Source organism: Schistocerca gregaria, chromosome 10 (genome assembly GCF_023897955.1).
Source record: "Schistocerca gregaria isolate iqSchGreg1 chromosome 10, iqSchGreg1.2, whole genome shotgun sequence".
Taxonomy (NCBI): domain Eukaryota; kingdom Metazoa; phylum Arthropoda; class Insecta; order Orthoptera; family Acrididae; genus Schistocerca; species Schistocerca gregaria.
The window spans coordinates 81,758,894-81,771,286 of NC_064929.1; the positions used below are offsets into that span (position 1 = coordinate 81,758,894).

Sequence of the window (12,393 nt, forward strand, 5' to 3'; positions counted from 1 at the left end):
ACAGAACGATCATCATGAATGTTTAACAGACCTCAACATTACTGGGAGAAAGAACTACTTACAGCTAATAAATCAGAAAATAAACAATGCGCAATATCTACTTTCATTCAAAAAGAAAAAGAAAGAGACAAATAAATAATCCTAATTTAAAAGCAAAATACTGCCAACAGGCCATGATGATTGTTCTGCAACTTTCTTATAACCATAAGAAATGATCCCAAGGAAAAACACAGTAACATTCTAACAATGCAGTGTAGTTCAACAGATGGCTCGAAGGTTAGTGTTGTGTGCAGAAGTTAGAAAAAGAGTGCATGAATGGAACACCAAAGGAATGCCATATCTCAGAAAGCAGGTACACGCAACTTGGAACGCCTCTCATACCTATAGTTCACGCCTTGAGACACTAAATGAACCACTGTTTAGAGATCTCACTTAACATATAATATCTGACAGCATAGGATTACACCACCAAAGTCGCAGTGACTGTTCGAAATGCACGGAAATATATCAGACGATATTTTAAACAAGGGCTGAAAAGGTTTGTACCTCAGCTCACCAGCAGAAATAACTGAATGTGCTTTGGAGTAATTGTAATTGCTGTATGTTCTCTTGACTGAGAACAACATAATTAACAGAGACCAAGTGACATACAATGAGAGTGACCCACACCATAAAATTATAAAAGTAATATTCTTAGCATATGTATGTGTAAATATCAGCAAGATCAACAGTATAATTACCAGCCGGTTCAAGCAAGTTACAAACAGGATGAACCAGAATTAAACAAACTGTCGGAGATCTGAAACGGAAAAACTGTCAGCAAACATGGGCTCTTAAACGGATACCTTATAAGTTACGAGCTAGTTTTCATCTTCACTACTGTGAAATATCTATTCTCCTGAAGAAGTGCTCACACCTCTGAAGGTATACATTTTAGAGACTGTTTACTGGACACTTGTTTCTTATTTTGATCCATAGTACCAATTCTGAAAGTTTGATGTTGGAGTTCTGGTTCACCCTGTGTAAAGGAAGGGGAAAAGCACAAACTGGTGGCATAACTAAAATGTCCAAAATTAAGACTTTCTGCCTGCTAAATATAACCATGGGGAGCAACGACAAATGATACTAACGCTATCACCCAGTTGGTAATTTGTGCCTCTAAGAAGTGTCCATTCATAAGGTAACAAATTATTGATGTCAATTTTTAAAAAAATATGACCATGTTATTGTTTCTAATTGTCAGAATTTTATTTACAATCTAATTAAATAGATCACTTCCTTGACAAATACACATTCCTTCAGGAAGTCAAAGCGAACAACAGAGAGCAGAAAATTAAGAGAGACCTTGAAAGCTTACACATACATACTCCCATCACCACTCATTCTACTCAACTTGCACGTGGAAACATCCTCTTGCCACAGACCTAAGAAGTCATAGAAGTACTCTCACTACACTCCTGTTGCACCCTCACCATCCAAGATTTTCAACAACACCTGCTACTCAGAAACTGCCATCACTCTGCCCCATTGGTTCAACCACGGAAGTCTATTGTGTACATGTGTTTATCATTCCATACTTTGCATGTATGAAACTAACATTTTTTTGTTCAGGGAACAAAATTTACTTTAACTCTTTGAAAGTCATTTCAATCTCATTCTACTCTTCAATGGTTTCCTTTAATTCCTCATTGGTATTAAAGTCAAGTGGTATGAACTGTAATGTGTTTCAAAAGTATTTTAACTTTAAGAAATGGTCTTCCTGAAGTTCACTTTACTGCATAAATGTCAATATTTCAGATTTATTTTGATTCCAATGGAGCAACAAATTTTTGCTTTTGTCACTGAATATAAATATTAAAATGAAGTGACAACAGTTATATTATCAACCTTTAGAAATTTAAATCCAATAAAATTACTTCTAAAGACAATTGTGTTCTTAGTAGCACCACTGCTGAATGATAACTTTGTTCTGAACAACGGAATAAAGTTTGGTTGCAAAATTAACTACATTAAAACATATCCACAGCACCTATAACAACCCAGCATCATGAATTAAAGACAGAACTGTTGACAAAATCATTTTATCCCCAAATGATTTAAACAAGAAATTATTTTCCACATACACAAAACGGACCTTCTTTCGCATTAAAATTTCTGTCAGCTCTCGACTCAAAAACACATAGCTACACTAATGTTTGCACACAAATCAATTGATTTGACACCATATTAAAAGTTCTGCCAGTAAAAATTCTGAATGCATATGCGGAAACAACAACTGGCATTGGATGGCAGTGATTTGGGGAATGGTTTTGCTCAAGAAACCCCAAATTTGTACACAGTACTAAACAGAGACTATGGTGGTGCACATATTAATACAGCTGCCACTGTGCAAACCTGCTCCAAGATACGGAACCCCCCTAGTGTCGGTGTGTGGGTGGGCCAGGGTGGAATTTCAAAAGGGGTCGGGGTGGGGGGGTGGGGGGAGGGGTCGATACGGCAGAGGCGGGGCACCGTGTCACGGTCGAAGGGTGGATTCGGGGCACTCAGGAGACGGCAGGGGGCCCGACCGGACTTACGTCGGCAGCGAGGTGGGCGGGAGGCAGAGCAGCCGCCAGGTGGCCGTTCTTCAGCAGCGGGTCGGCGAGCCCGGTGGCTGCGGCGGCCAGCAGTGCAGGGGAGGGGGGCAGGCCCAACTGGGGGTGGGGGTGCCCCACGCCGGGGGGGACCGACAGCGACACTGACACGGGCACGGGCGGCATCGCCGGCCCCGGACCCGCACGGTGCAACAGGGGCATTGTACTTACGTCGGCAGCGTGGGCCGGCACCGCATAGTTACCCTGGATGGTGTAAGCCTGACCACCAGCCAGGATCACGGGTCCCGCAACCTGCGGCTTGGGCCGGTACGGGATAGTGGCGCCCTTCGGTGGTGACTGCAACAGGAAACGGAAAAATTAGTCAAAAAACTACATGCTGGAGAAAACTATGTAATTGTACATAACAATGACTTTCAATTTTAGCAGTGTACAATCACATACAGAATTCGGTCTGTAATTACAGGCTCCTTCATAACATACATTTTCTCAAATACCCGAAGTCACTCACTGATCAATAGCTCTACAGTTGAAGAATGCTTTTAAAAAACAGCTATATTTCAGTATAACCATCATTTCTTAATAGAATATTGCTGAGAGTGAATAAAACCTATAAATTTATTAAAACATCTATTTCATTCTTAAAAACTGTGCAGCCTAGTGCAAGATATACGCAGCAAATGTTTACCGGGATACAACTGACAATATGTATCAGGAACAAACAGAACAGAATAGTAAGGAGCTTGTAAGAGAACATTATGAGAGAAAAACTGTAGTACCTACAATTCAATTAACTACTTCTGTGTCTGTAGTTATGTATGATCTAGAGTGCAGGATACAAGTTTTTTTGATTCACGAGTGTGTGTCACAGAAATGCTGGAAAGTGGTTTGATAGACACTAAGGTGAACACCGATTATTCCATTATCACATGAAAGTGTACCGTTACGAGGAACATTACCGCATTAAGGAACAAGAAAGATTCTTTGCGATACCTACGCTCCGACAGGGATTGCAAAGATTAATATTAAACTATTTAGAATACAGAACAAACATTTATTACCACACTCCATATGCAATGGAATAACAAGAAAATCTGACACAAAGGAGAAGAATGATCTGCAACACACTTCATAGGTTTGCTGAGAACATGTGTAAATGTAGACTCTGGAAGTGAACACAGGTGTAGCTATTTAACAAATGGCATTGGTCTTGTTTATCATTAACCAATTATGATCCAACAAAATATATGAGTAAGGATAAACCACAATTTTCTGATAACACAATACAACAAACTGCAAGTTCACAAAAACTTTTTGAAAATGTAGGCGTTCTTTATATATTTCAACTGCCTGAATTAAAAAATATACCCAAAGCTTATTTCATCCACAGTTTTTGCACAAATTGCTTACTTTACCAATAATGGGACTACACACAAAAACACCAAATGAATTTCAGAAGTGGCACATTGGTTTGCGTTGTGCAACACTTGCACACCTAGCTTGAGATAACTGTCACACTGCAAATGGCACTACTTGTCCATCACTGTGTTAAGTTTGTGCAAGGAAGCCTGTGTAAACTTTCCCATCTCTTTCTCTGTTTCTGTGGTGGGGGAAAATTACTTCTTTCTTGAGAAAGTTCTATCATGTCTATCTCAGAGTGAAACAGTGACATCAATAAGGTATGGGCTTCACAGGCCTTAGGTACTGCACCTGTAGAAGATTTAGGACTGTAGGCAGCAGCAAAGACAAAGGCATTACGATTCCACATCTCTGTGGCCTGGTGCATATATATATATATATATATATATATATATATATATATATATATATCCGGCAGACAGGCACATGAACAAAACACACAAACACACACACAGAATTACGAGCTTTCGCCACTGGCAGTTGCTTCGTCAGGAAAGAGGGAAGGAGAGGAAAAAATGAAAGGATGTGGGTTTTAAGGGAGAGGGTAAGGAGTCATTCCAATCCCGGGAGCGGAAAGACTTCCCTTAGGGGAAAAAAAGGACAGGTGTACACTCGCGCGCACACACACACATATCCATCCGCACATACACAGACACAAGCAGACATGTCTGCTTGTGTCTGTGTATGTGCAGATGGATGTGTGTGTGTGTGTGTGTGTGTGTGTGTGTGTGTGTGTGTGTGCGTGTGTGCGCGCGCGCGCGAGTGTACACCTGTCCTTTTTTTCCCCTAAGGGAAGTCTTTCCGCTCCCGGGATTGGAATGACTCCTTACCCTCTCCCTTAAAACCCACATCCTTTCATTTTTCCCTCTCCTTCCCTCTTTCCTGACGAAGCAACTGCCGGTTGCGAAAGCTCGTAATTCTGTGTGTGTGTGTGTTTGTGTGTTTTGTTCATGTGCCTGTCTGCCGGCGCTTTCCCGCTTGGTAAGTCTTGGAATCTTTGTTTTAATATATTTTTCCCACGTGGAAGTTTCTTTCTGTTATATAACACACACATACACAACAGGAAGACTATTGACAATACAATCAATATCCACTCAGCAACTTGTCCTGTTCTACATAGCTGTGATACACCTGTACTACAGCCTTCCCAAACATCAGATATGGATGGCAGTGATGATGCGGGAGATTGAGCATACTGACTTTGAAGCTGGCACAGATGAGGGCTCTTCTATTCACTCACAAATCTATCTAAATGATTCAGTCTGTGATCTGGGACTGACAAATGATAAAGTAGAACTCCTAGGAAAGATGTCTGTTAGCAGCTGGTGGAGTCTGCACCCACTATGTTGGCCGATGCGCAACAACCAGTTTTCGTCCAAAGCACTCGGCGAGTTCATTCATTAAAATCCTAATTGCAAACTGTCGAAGCATCCGCAATAAAGTTCCAGAGTTTGAAACGCTCATGAAAAGGATTGAAGCTCATAATACTAGTACAGAAAACTGGCTGAAATCTGAAATTTATAGCAGTGTGGTTTTTGGGGAAAATTTGAGTGTATATTGAAAGGATAGACAAATGGGAAATGAAGATGCTGTATTTGGCACAGCAGAGAAGGAACCCAATTCCACTGAGGTGGAAATTGGAGCTACACACGAGATCATTTGGGCAAGACTCAACATCAGGGATGAGCGTAAAATAATTGTGTCCTTCCTTCACCTAACAAACTTATTCCTAATGAAACCAAAAACTTTAGAGAAAACCTCAGTTCACTTGTTCTTAAGTTCCCCAATCATACTGAAATCGACAGTGGAGACTTTAATCATCCAGCAACTAATTGGGAAAATTAATGCCTCCTCTGAAAACCACCTAGAACAGATAGTTAGGAACACCACTCGTGAAGGAAATATATTGGATCTAATGGCAAAAAAATGGCACAACATCTTCGAGAACGTCCACATCGAAACTGGACCCAGAGACCGTGACGCTGTTATGGCAACAATGACTATCAAAGTACAAAAGACAACTAAAACAAGCAGAAAGATCTACATGTTCAGTAAACTAAATAAAAAAATCTGTAATGTGAGGAGCTTTAAGCAGTACAGGTCATGAGCATGTAGAGTAACTCTGGCTCAAAAGAACAGTTGACCGTGCACTGTATAGGTATGCACCCAGTAGAACAGTTCGTAATGGGAAAGAATCTCCAGGTGTACAGTCACTGTAAAGAAACTTCTAAAGAAACAGAAATTAAAGCACAACAGGTATAAAACAAAGCATATGGCTATAGATAGAGAGATGCTGAATGAACACATTTGGCTGTCGAGGGAGCAATGTGTGATGCCTTCAGTGACTACTGTAGCAGAATATTGTCAAGTGATCTTTCACAGAACCCAAAGAAATTCTGGTCATATCTAAAGGCTATTAGTGGCACCAAAGTTAGTGTCCAGTCCCCAGTTAATGAGACAGGAACTGAAACTGGAGGTAGCAATGCAAAAGCAGAATTGCTTAACTCAGTTTTCTTGGGTCTGTTTACAAAGAACCACCCAGGATAATGCCCCAATTTAATCCTTGTACCACTGGAAAGACGGTATTAAGAAACAGCTGAAATTGTTAAAACTGAACAAAGAGATTCTACACTGAATGCGTGTTTGAGTAAGCCCCTCTTCTCACTATATCTTAGATCCCTTGAACAAAAACCATTCCCAGTTCTTAATAAAAGGCACAGGTAAAACCCGTCTACAAGAATAGTAGTAGAATGTTCCTCAAAGCTACCATCCAATATCCTTGACATCGAGTTGTAAAATCTTAGAACATATTCTGAGCTCATACATAATGAGGAATCTTGAAGAAAATCACCACCTCCTCGCCAACCAGCATATATTTCAAGAATGTCAATCATGTAAACCCTAACTTGCATTTTCTCACAGGACATACTGAAAGTTTTGGACCAAAGCAACAATACAATATTTCTTTATTTCCAAAAAGCATTTTAACTGTGTACCGCACCTATACTTATTGTCAAAACTATGATCATATGGGGTATGAAGTGAAATTTGTGACTGGATTCAGGACTTTTTGGAAGTGAGAACACAGTATGTTATCTTTGATGGAGAGTCATTGTCGGATGTAGAAGTAACTTTGGGTATGCGCCCCAGAAGTGTGCTGGGACTTTCGTCATTCATATTGTATATTAATGACCATGCAGATGATATTAATAGTAAAATCAGGCTTTTTGTAGGTGATGCAGTGATCTATAATGAAGTAATATCAGAAAGACTACTTAAATATTCAGTCAGATCTTGATAAGGTTTCAATATGCTGTAGAGACTGGCAACTTGCTCTAAATGTTCAGAAATTTACAAATTTGCACAAAACAAAATGAAAAAAATGTAGTATCCTATGACTATTGTATCAATGAGTCACCATTGGAATTGGCCAAAGTATACAAATACCTGGATGTAGCACTTCGTAGGGGTATGAAATGGAATGAGCTCACAGGTTCAGTCATTGGCAAAGCAAGTGGTAGCCTTCAGCTTACTGTGAAAGTGCAGGTAGCCTTCAGCTTACTGTGAAAGTGCAGGTAGCCTTCAGCTTACTGTGAAAGTGCAGGTAGCCTTCAGCTTACTGTGAAAGTGCAGGTAGACTTCAGCTTACTGTGAAAGTGCAGGTAGACTTCAGCTTACTGTGAAAGTGCAGGTAGCCTTCAGCTTACTGTGAAAGTGCAGGTAGCCTTCAGCTTACTGTGAAAGTGCAGGTAGACTTCAGTTTACTGTGAAAGTGCAGGTAGACTTCAGTTTACTGTGAAAGTGCAATCAGTCTATGAAGGAGATTTGTAATCAATCACTCGTGCAACCTGTTCTTAAATACTGCTCAAGTGTGTGGGACACATACCAGATATGACTAAAGGGGAATATTGAACATATCAGAGAAGTGCAGCACAAATGGTCACAGGTATGTTTTATCTGTGGGAGAATGTCAGAGATACTGAAACAACTGAACTGTAAGGCTCTTTAAGACAGACGTAAACTAGCCCAAGAAAGTGTGTTAAAATTTCAAGAAACGTCTTTAAAAGATTACTCTAGGAATAACAACCACCCCCCATGTACTGCTCACATAGGGATTGTCAGTATAAAATTAGAATAATTGCTACACGCACAGAGGCATTCAAACAATCATTCTTACTGCACTCCATAGGCGAATGGAACAGAGAGAAACCTAATAATTGATACAATGGGATGTACCTTTTGCCATGCACATCACAGTGGCTTGTGCAATATAGATACAGACGTAAATGGTCGAAAGGGGAGGCAGACAAGTGTTTTTCACTTTTCGGTTGGTCAGTGACGACAGAATCGAGGCGCACACCCTGCAATCTTTGTCAAACGACTTTACAGAAACTATTTCGTGAAAAAAATGTCAGGTTCATGATGTGCCTATCATGTTGTTAGTGGTCATAGTTGTCGTGATATTTACAGGAAAGTACGAAAATGCGCAAAATTTAGAAAAGTTTGCAATGAAAAATAGACGTTGCTATGATCTGTTATTGCGTATGAAATTTAGATAACATACTGAATTTTTCTTTAGACGGGTAGAGGTACGTATCTGTCACCAAGCAACAGAAAACTGACAACTGACATGAAATAGCATACTCACTTGCAATTGCGTCATGCCAGTGACAAAGCCAGAGTGAACTACCCACAACATTCCTCACACTTCATAAATGGTCTCTTATTTCGAAATGAGATTTTTACAAATGATAGCATGCAAAGAGAAGAATATTTTGCCATAGCATTATTATGTAAAACTGCATTATCTACAGTGATTATCCACTAACTACAGACTTTTTCCATGAAAGAAAGTAATTTTTAAGGGCCATCGACAACTGATGAAATGAGAAATGCTATGGGTATTTGGAACAACATATGTGAAGACAATACGTATTTATTTTGTGCCAAGGATGCGATTTTCCGTAAGCTACTATCATTTTTCCTCAATAAACCACTGCTTCAAAATTCTCTTGCAACTGCATCTGCACAGGTTAGTGAAGTGACACTGTGTAAACCCCACTGTGTTTTAGCAAAAAAGAAGCAACCAGAGTAATGTGTAGGTTTTACTCAAAATTCGCAATTCATGATGTTTCTCTCTAAGTTCCAAGTGATTAACAAGCCAGGTGAAAATAAATAGCTGCATTTTCAGCGGAATTCTTTCTAAATATTAATCAAAACAGAGGTGACAGTAGATCTTTTTTAATGGCCACCATGCTTAAGTGTGGGCGTGGAGGGGTCCCACTTAATATTTACAAGAAATGTGACTGCAGGCTTCAGTTTAGAACGGCACTTCCCCTCCAGCGCTCGGCGTTTCCCCTACAATGCCTGCCGCCTGTGCCCCTACCAGGCATGGCATCCTGTGCGGACTATACATCTGTTAAATTTTACAGAAAAATGAACTTTATATTCACACAATATTTTGTTCAAAATGACTTGTTAGTGAACTGCACTGATGTACAAGGTTTGGTGGGTCAATTCATTATACTGTACACACCTGGGGAGGGAAGGCCATTTATTCTCCTATCTAAAAGAAGCTGTAAGGCAATGCTGCTGAACAACAACAACAACAACAACAACAACAACAAGTATGCCTCAATACCTGTTGACTGCTGTGCACCTGTAGGAAATATAACAAAGGTTCTTCTTACTATCATCACAATGACGATCGCAACTCGATGGGGCGTGGTGACTGCAAGTGCTGAGTTTGCTTCTAGGACAACGATGAGGATACACCAAGTTCCCAAATTTCATCTGTGAATGTGATAGACAGGTTACTGACGAACACTGGGAGTTAAAGTAGTGGCCCTGAAGGTTGGAAGGAGGAATAATCCTATGGCACTCTCTACAATTGAATTGGGCACAATGAAACAATTAGCTAAGGCATTTCCGAAGTGTGACAGATTCAAATATCTATGGTACAGTACTTCTTCTGTAAATAAAATCACCTTTTTCATTGCAATGTACTTTATTTTTTCCAGATGCATTTTGCCTGGTCTAAGGCATGATCAGTGGGATCTATAGCAATACAGTTTTGTAACTGCTATATTATTCAGAAAGTTCATGTGGCAATTTTTTATGCAATTAAGTAATTACTTATGGTTTGCTGTGATCTTCGTTTCCTCTCAACTGGCTAGATGTCGCATTACCACTTTATTACATACACACGAAGTGGTAGTGTTACCTCCAGACCAGATGAGAGGAAACGCAGATCACAGCAAAGCTCAAGTAATTACTTATTTATATGAAAAACTGCAACATGAACTGTTTGATAATCCAACAATAACAAAACTGTATCGTTATAGATCCCACTGGTGATACCTTAGAGCAAGTAAAAGGCGAAATACGTCTGGAAAAGATAAATTAAGTTGCATCAAGCAAAGGCGGTTTTATTTACAAGACAAGTATTTCTGTGCTTGCTGCAGAGGATGGCCACGCAAACAAACTTTTGATATATGTTGCAAGTTGCACAACCTCTCAAATGCAAAGTTCTTAAAGGATGTGTTCGCTGGTCCCCTTTTGGAAATAATTGCTACATTTCATTCAATGAATGCCACAGAGCAAGAAACCTGGACTGCCTGTACGTGTGTTATTCAAACCGTTTTGGGACACAATCTTAGCCCAGAGTATATCGATACAGTTGAGAACATGGTGACAAAATTCAAAATACATCGGCCATTTTAGAAACAATGTAACCCCACATTTTAAGCAAAATCTGTCATTTGTGTATAGGTCTTATTTAAGGGTATCTGCAGAGTTCTGTACGAAAAAAAAAAAAAAAATCCATTGCCTTGTCTATGTTTTTTGAATCTGGTAACTTTGTATCAGTTTTAGTAACAACATAACTCCTAGTGTCCTGGTGTTTCTAATCTTAATGTGGCAGCAATGTTGATTCCATTAACAGTACAGTGTGGTCTGTTTGTTCTAGTAATAAGCTTTGTCATTTTGAAGAGTTAATTGTCTCTGACACAACAGAAAGTTCTTGGTCTTAGTTATCTTATGAAAAAAAAAAGGGTCAAATGGCTCTGAGCACTATGGGACTCAACTGCTGAGGTCATCAGTCTCCTAGAACTTAGAACTACTTAAACCTAACTAACCTAAGGACATCACACACATCCATGCCCGAGGCAGGATTCGAACCTGCGACCGTAGCAGTCACATGGCTCCAGACTGCGCGCCTAGAACCGTGAGACCACCGCGGCCGGCTATCTTGTGCAATTACAAGATACAAGATGATAGATTTATTTTAAAGTTCTCTGATAACTGTAAACTTCATTAAATGAAAGAGGGGTGAAAGGAATCAGGTTGAATACAAGAGTGAGGTGATTAAAAGAGCACATGTTCAAGGAAGTGAAAACATGAAATATGCAGGTGAAAATTCTGGAAAGAAAAACAGGTGAGAAATGCAATTTCAAGAAAGCATGATTTGTTAATGTTGATATATTTCATTAGATTGTCTCTGACGGAACAGGCCTTTACAAATGTCTGCTTGTGTGTGTGTGTGTGTGTGTGTGTGTGTGTGTGTGTGTGTGTGTGTGTGTGTGTGTGTGTGTGTGTGTACGTACCTGTCCTTTTTTCCCCCTAATTTAAGTATTTCTGTTCCCGGGATTGGAATGACTCCTTACCCTCTCCCTTAAAACCCACATCCTTTCGTCTTTACCTCTCCTTCCCTCTTTCCTGATGAAGCAACCGTTGGTTGCGAAAGCTTGAATTTTGTGTGTATGTTTGTGGAAAAGAAACTAAAGAACCCATACCTTAATGAGAAGGCAAAAGGCTGCTGAAGCAGAATTAATGATTCACAAAAGAAGAGCTAAATATTTTACAATACTCAGCAGCTTCAATGAATCTGTGCAAAGAAAGGGAGTATCTTGCCACTATAACATTTGACTATACGCAGAATATTTCACAGCCCAATATTCTGGTGCAGGTGGTAGTTTAACAGTTAACACTCAATGTTTTTGAAATTTATAATGCAAAATCAGGAGGTGGTCAGTTTTACCTCATAATGAAAACGATGGTAACAAAGAACCAAATTAAGTACGTTCTTTTCGTCTGCATTACACAGGTAATTGCATTCTGAAGGATGTGAAACAATGCTCGGAGGATGGGCAACTATTGCTGTCTGCTTCAGTGCAAGCACACACGAATGCCTCATGGGAGAAAACGTGGGGGTTTACCATACAACTAATACAACATGTAATGAATGTGATAAATGCATCTTCGTTACCCTGTTCTCTGGATGCACCTGTCTGTTGTGTGCATATTACAATGTGTTATTGTTTGAAACTTTTGTTTCACTAAGGTATGATTAGTGTGCCTTATACTACTTAAGTATATGACAATG

General features: G+C 39.7%; 1 protein-coding gene across 48 annotated transcripts in view; it reads right to left on the reverse strand.

Annotated features, from left to right (window-relative positions):
- LOC126293318 (poly(rC)-binding protein 3) overlaps positions 1–12,393 on the reverse strand; it is a 559,120-nt gene that overhangs the window by 131,135 nt on the left and 415,592 nt on the right. For 31 of the 48 annotated variants that reach the window (XR_007552268.1, XR_007552267.1, XR_007552266.1 and 28 more), the window contains one exon: positions 2,577–2,930. Coding sequence is in view for 45 of the 48 variants with exons in the window: in XM_049986501.1 (XP_049842458.1) it covers positions 2,577–2,930 (354 nt within the window). In the remaining 3 variants the exon portion in view is untranslated. The remainder of the gene's footprint in view (positions 1–2,576; positions 2,931–12,393) is intronic. The other 17 variants (XM_049986491.1, XM_049986509.1, XM_049986507.1 and 14 more) reach the window with 1 other exon arrangement.